Source organism: Phoenix dactylifera, chromosome 8, assembly GCF_009389715.1.
Source record: "Phoenix dactylifera cultivar Barhee BC4 chromosome 8, palm_55x_up_171113_PBpolish2nd_filt_p, whole genome shotgun sequence".
NCBI classification, from domain to species: domain Eukaryota; kingdom Viridiplantae; phylum Streptophyta; class Magnoliopsida; order Arecales; family Arecaceae; genus Phoenix; species Phoenix dactylifera.
In genome coordinates this window covers 14,230,869-14,237,873 of record NC_052399.1, presented here as the reverse complement: position 1 = coordinate 14,237,873, position 7,005 = coordinate 14,230,869, and the positions used below count along the sequence as shown (strand labels likewise).

At 43.7% G+C, this 7,005-nt stretch overlaps 1 protein-coding gene across 1 annotated transcript; it reads right to left on the bottom strand.

Annotated features, from left to right (window-relative positions):
- Positions 1–706: 706 nt before the first annotated feature.
- On the bottom strand, positions 707–1,604 carry LOC103695466 (chemocyanin-like). The gene is made up of 2 exons (XM_008776807.3): positions 1,343–1,604; positions 707–1,021 (listed from the first exon to the last, which is right to left on the bottom strand). Exons 1-2 carry the CDS (start codon positions 1,524–1,526, stop codon positions 822–824), a joined length of 384 nt encoding a protein of 127 aa, XP_008775029.1. The 5' UTR covers positions 1,527–1,604; the 3' UTR covers positions 707–821.
- Between the last annotated feature and the right edge of the window lie 5,401 nt (positions 1,605–7,005).

The following is a 7,005-nucleotide window of genomic DNA, read 5'->3' as shown; positions in this document are numbered from 1 at the left end:
GTACACCATTACTTCTGGCCTTTTCCATGGTACCGAACTTCTGGTTTTGTCCGCATTAGCCACTGAAATGGACGGTGCAACGTTTTTAGGGGTTTGGCGAGACACGGGACTGGGATGAGCCCGTGCCGGCTTGGCGTTTATCAGGCCGACCGAGCTTAAAGTCAGGCTTGGGCTAAATTTGGGGCATGTTCAATTGCAGGCTGCGTATAATTAGAAAAGAAAAGAAGTAGATCCTCGATGCAGCAGTCTTGTCAAAGTTTTGAGTAATGAGGGTCATAGGCTAGAAAGTATAGATTCTTGGAATGTTCCTTTTAATTTCAATAGAATTTGAGTGCATGTTATGCCTTCTTCAGTGTAGCTCCCTAGTGTCGATCCAATCTGCCTCAGATCCAGGGGAGGTTTGAGGTACTGGGAGAGAGTGACACTCGTTGTATAGCTCATCATTACAGGCAACTGGTCCTCTTCCAATCTCTTTGATCCGTCAAATCATTTACATAACAATGCAGAAATAGCTTCCCTTAGCTACCATGGTTTAATCAACTAAAACATTATTCCATGCCGACTGCAATTCTTACAAAGAAAAATATTCAGTACGTATAACTCGCCATGTCTTATTATCTTGGTCGCATTTCACATTTATGTGAAGGTATAGCTGCATGGAGTACTAAACTTTGTGAGGCAATATAAGAGATCTAGACAATTGATGTATGCCAACATCTGACTTTATTGATCATTATTCAGATAAATAACCCATTTGTTCTTGACAAATAGGGCTATGTTCCAATTACATGGTAGGAGGAAACTGTCGATCGATTCAATAACTATGCTGCTTTTACTGCAATCTTCAAATTCATCTGGCAATGGTTTGCAAAGCTGCAGAAGAAGTAGTTGGCTCCTTTCTGCAGTGAGATCCGATCGTTTCCAGAGTCGTAGACTTTGGAGTTTAATCCAACTTTACAGCTATTGTATCCAGCAGCATCGACCGCCACCACGTTATGGGCTTGAGGATCGTATCTGAAAACTGGATTAAATCAAAGAATACAAGCGTTTTGCCATAGTTAAAACAAATATGCAGTTATCTACTTTATTTGAACAACTATGCAAATACTTTTTTGCATGCAGTAGAATGTCTCTTTTCTTCTCAGAAGAAAAGGTAACATCTTGCATGTCAAGGCGCAGAGCCTGAACAGATACTGAGAAACTTAACTAAGCAACTAAGCCTGTCAAACAACTAGAGAACATTTCTAGTCATAGTTAAGTCCCTATATATACAGTGTCCACAAAGACCTTATCCATTCTGAATAGAGATTTCTCATGAAATGGAAAGAGAAAAGAAGTATACCAAGCACATCGCCTGCCTGAAAGTTCTTGCCGTTGGGCCAATTGGCGACGCCGAAGGTCCAGCCGAGGGCATCTCCAACAATGTATTCCTTCGATTCGATTATCTCAAATTGACAAACAAACAGGCAAATCAATACCAACCCAAGAGCCACCGTGCTACTGGTGGTGCCTCTTCCTTGAGCCATTTGACTCGTCTCCTGTAGGGATTTGAAACTACACAGCAAGAAAAATGGCCTCTAAAGTATTTTGTGGGGTTGGGTGGACATCCTGAAGGAATTGGAGATGTTTTATAGAGTCTTAGGTTCCTATGTATTAAATTGAATCTATCTGCAAATATATATTATGGATTCTCTGTTTGGTAAACGAGAATCTTTTGAAGATATTCTGCCTTAGAAAACCAGGTTGTATTAATGCAAACCATGGTATGAGCTTAATGGGCACATGCCTGACTTTGGCATGGCATGATAAAGGGTGTGAAGTTGCTAACCAAGTTGCAAGATTCATCCGGCAAAGATTCAAGCCAGACCTGAACATTTTGGTTTGAGTCAATGTCACGCTTAATCCTGGCTCAGTCGGATGGGCCTTTGGTTTAAAAAGTTTTCATGGGCCGGACTAATGCTGACCCAGTCCAATCAACCAACGAGTTAAGCCCGGGTCTAAAATCATGACCCAAAATATAAGCAGGTTGGGTCCGGCCCAGTCTCGGCCCTACCCATTTGCAGATGCAGGCATTTAGCTGTCTATATATTCAATGTGTCATTTGCTAGCGTGACATCCAATTTCAAATTCAACAAGGACATAGGTGTATATTATCATCATCAAGTAATACATAAACGTCAACAAATTATGAGGCTATAATTCTTTTTGGTCCACCATAATGAAGGATAGCAGGCTTCCCATCCCAGTGATTCCAAGCACCTCTTTTGTACCATGTCCTGAGGGAAATCAGCACACACCCCCCCTATTCTGCACTCTATGCCCGCTTCCTCCGACATCAACTTCGGTTGGTCACACCAATTGCACCAATGGAGCCATTTCCTGCTCCTGTCTCACCTATCAAAGACCAAGCCACTAACTCCCACCAATCCATCACAGTCCTCTGACTAACCATCAGATGTCTCCCATCATGTTATGTTAGCTGCATAGCATTGATTGATGCTACCTAACCAGTGTAGCTTAAGGGTCTAATTGTACAATTTCTGCTCCATATCAGAACTAATTCTAGGGCACCACAATCCGAGTCTGCCAATCAGACATCTTATTCACATGATAACAGTTCTGAAAGTCCTTCTGAACGAGCTTAATCACACACGAGGTCTTCTTGTTGCCCACAAGAATATGAGCTTAGTTTCTGTGTTTTTATTGTTTTGTTCAGTTATTACTAAATTTCATCAGACTATATCAGAACTGGATCTGTCTATAGGTGGACACAACGAAACTTATTTTCCTAATCTCCGATGTTCTAATTCTACAAACCACAAACCTCCCAGACTGCCATCTAGGATCAGAAATCCAAAGTCTTGAGCTTCCTAGAAATCCTTGATCTGATAATAGGGCTAATCTCCTCGATTCTGACATCTAGAATTCTCATCACTTGTTGCAAATATTCCATGTCCTTTTATGCAAACCTTTTACCACTTAAATTTCATTAAAAGTTCCGATGCAGTATAGGTGGGATAAGGCTTGCAGGTTGAAAACTTTTATCCAGATTAACCATTAGAAAGAAAAACTAATTTGCATTAGTGAAGGATTCAACTCATTCATGGTACGGTCTTGCCCAAAGAAATGAAAGATGGCTGGTCGTTATGCTCTGACAACCAGCTGACTATATTGACGAATTTATTTGATTATGACCCAACTTTCAGGTTCATCCCAATATGAAGGAATCAAAGCCCCACGGCCTATGCAAAACCATAGATTGCCAGAAGCCATGTGACGAGGCATGCAGCTCAAAATGAGCCTGCCTGCGCAAAAGGAGGAGATCAGGCTTCGAGATGCCATGAACAGAAGCCATGATCAGTTCTTTGGTTCGGTGAAGAGAGAGAACAGGCAGTGGGGTGGGGAGTGGTACCATCTCCCCAATGGACAGTTTTGCATCAGTGAAGAGAAAGAACAGGGAACCGAAGCTTGAGGTCGCAAGAACAAGGATGAGGCTGACTGATTTAGAAAAAGATCATGTCTCAATGAAACAAGAGTTTGTTCACAATGTAAAAGTATTATTCTAATTGGTGAAGCTAGTCATGAATCCTTGACAGCTCCTATCCCATCTACAATGTCCTTTTCCCTCCTACCGCATCCAGCAGCACCGAATTTAACTCCCCTGGACCTCTCTTCACCTCCCCACCCCTCTCCAAAACCAAACGACCTCACTCATAACCACCTCTGGCTTTCTCCAGCTCCCTCCCTCTTCTCCTCACGTTTCCAACCAATGTCCTCCTCAAAAACCTTGGACACCGCAGCACCGAAAGCTCAAGGCCACAACCCACCCTCACTGGGCTTCTGTCAGGCTAAGCCATCCTCATCGTCATCGCCAGCAACCACAGCCAGCTCCTGTCCTGAGAGGAGAGGGAGGAGGAAGCCCGCAGAGCCAGGGAGGTTCCTTGGTGTGAGGAGGCGGTCCTGGGGGAGGTATGCTGCTGAGGTAAGGGACTCCACGACCAAGGAAAGGCATTGGCTTGGGACCTTCGACACTGCCCAAGAGGCTGCCCTGGCCTACGACATGGAGGGAATGCGACGGCTGCCATGGGCAGTCTTACGGCACCTAGGAAGCCGGTCATTTTAGTCCCACATCGCGTGCGTGCAGAATCATAAGTTGGTTTAAGAGACAGAAGTCCCGCTTTCGCTATCGCCGAGCTTCGTTGCGGGAGCTTGTAACCCGAGTGGGGGCATTAAAGTGGTTCGGACGTGGGGTCACGCTCCCGAGTCTGGGTTCAAGTGGTGCGAATGGTTGGCTTAGCCCGTTCCAAGTGGAGTTGCGAGATATGCGCCTTGAGCGAAAGCTTGGGTCGCGCATCTCCTGAAGAGGAGGGAACAGCGTTAGGCTGGTTTCACAGAGCAGCGAACACCTCCCGCTCTCAACAGTGGAAGGACAACTAGCCGCCGCCCCTGAGGCCCTCCGCGGCTCGCGGGCAGACCAATAGCGGACAACCACTTTTTTTTTTTCTAATTTTTTTTTGTGGGTAAATTATCTCTATTCTCACTTTTAATGAATTCATATTTGACTATTAGTTATTATATTTTTAGGTATAAAAGAATTGCTAACCAAGTTGCAAAATTCATCCGAGACATAGTTTCAAGCTAGATATGAACATTTTGATTTGGGTCACACTTGGATGAGTCTTTGGCTTTAACAGTTTTTATTGGCCGGGCCAAAGCTCGTCCAATCGAGTCAGCCCGAGTCCAAAATCATGACCCAAAAGGTAAGCAAGATGGGTCCGGCTTAGTGTCAGCCCTACCCATTTGCAGATATAGGCATTCAGCAGTAGTCTATATATTCAATGTGGAAGGACAACTAGCCGCCGCCCCTGAGGCCCTCCGCGGCTCGCGGGCAGACCAATAGCGGACAACCACTTTTTTTTTTTCTAATTTTTTTTTGTGGGTAAATTATCTCTATTCTCACTTTTAATGAATTCATATTTGACTATTAGTTATTATATTTTTAGGTATAAAAGAATTGCTAACCAAGTTGCAAAATTCATCCGAGACATAGTTTCAAGCTAGATATGAACATTTTGATTTGGGTCACACTTGGATGAGTCTTTGGCTTTAACAGTTTTTATTGGCCGGGCCAAAGCTCGTCCAATCGAGTCAGCCCGAGTCCAAAATCATGACCCAAAAGGTAAGCAAGATGGGTCCGGCTTAGTGTCAGCCCTACCCATTTGCAGATATAGGCATTCAGCAGTAGTCTATATATTCAATGTGTCATCTGCTAGCGTGACATCCAATTCCAAATTCAACAGTTTTTATTGGCCGGGCCAAAGCTCGTCCAATCGAGTCAGCCCGAGTCCAAAATCATGACCCAAAAGGTAAGCAAGATGGGTCCGGCTTAGTGTCAGCCCTACCCATTTGCAGATATAGGCATTCAGCAGTAGTCTATATATTCAATGTGTCATCTGCTAGCGTGACATCCAATTCCAAATTCAACAAGGACATAGGTATATATTATCGTCATCTAGTAATACATAAATGTCAACAAATTATGAGGCTATAACTATCGTCATGCTTTTTTTTGCTCCACCATAATGAAAGGTAAGCAAGATGGGTCCGGCTTAGTGTCAGCCCTACCCATTTGCAGATATAGGCATTCAGCAGTAGTCTATATATTCAATGTGTCATCTGCTAGCGTGACATCCAATTCCAAATTCAACAAGGACATATGTATATATTATCGTCATCTAGTAATACATAAATGTCAACAAATTATGAGGCTATAACTATAGTCATGCTTTTTTTTGCTCCACCATAATGAAGGATAGCAAGCTTCCCATCCCAGTGATTCCAAGCACCACTTTTGTACCTTGTCCTGAGGGTAATTAGCACACACACCCCCTATCCTGCTCCTGTCCTACCTATCAAAGACCAAGCCACTAAGTCCCACCAATCCATCACAATCCTCTGATTAACCATCAGATGTCTCCCATCATGTTATGTTAGCTGCATAGCATTGATTGATGCTACTTAACCAGTGTAGCTTAAGGGTCTAATTGTACAATTCCTGCTCCATATCAGAACTAATTCTAGGGCACCACAATCCGAGTCTGCCAATCAGACATCTTATTCACATGATAACAGTTCTGAAAGTCTTTCTGAACGAGCTTAATCACACTCGAGGTCTTCTTGTTGCCCACAAGAATATGAGCTTAGTTTCTGTGTTTTTATTGTTTTGTTCAGTTATTACTAAATTTCATCAGAATCTGTCAGAACTGGATCTGTCTATAGGTGGACACAACGAAACTTATTTTCCTAATCTCCGATGTTCTAATTCTACAAACCACAAACCTCCCAGACTGCCATCTAGGATCAGAAATCCAAAGTCTTGAGCTTCCTAGAAATCCTTGATTTGATAATAGGGCTAATCTCCTCGATTCTGACATCTAGAATTCTCATCACTTGTTGCAAATATTCCATGTCCTTTTATGCAAACCTTTTACCACTTAAATTTCATGAAAAGTTCCGATGCAGTATAGGTGGGATAAGGCTTGCAGGTTGGAAACTTTCATCCAGATTAACCATTAGAAAGAAAAACTAATTTGCATTAGTGAAGGATTCAACTCATGATAAGGTCTTGCCCAAAGAAATGAAAGAAGGCTGGTCGTTATGCTCTGACAACCAGCTGACTATAAATATTGACGAATTTATTTGATTATGACCCAACTTTCAGGTTCGTCCCAATACGAAGGAAACAAAACCCACGGCCTTTGCAAAACCATAGATTGCCAGAAGCCATGTGACGAGGCATGCAGCTCAAAATGAGCCTGCCTGCGCAAAAGGAGGAGATCAGGCTTCGAGATGCCATGAACAGTGTTGGGGGAATGTAAGTCGCTCCCTAAGCACTTGAGCGCGCCAACGGCCCACGACCTCGGAATCGCCCGACCCCGGACATCCGACCGGACGCCCGACCTCGGACATCCGACCGGACGCCCGACCTGGCGCCCCGCCAGGCGT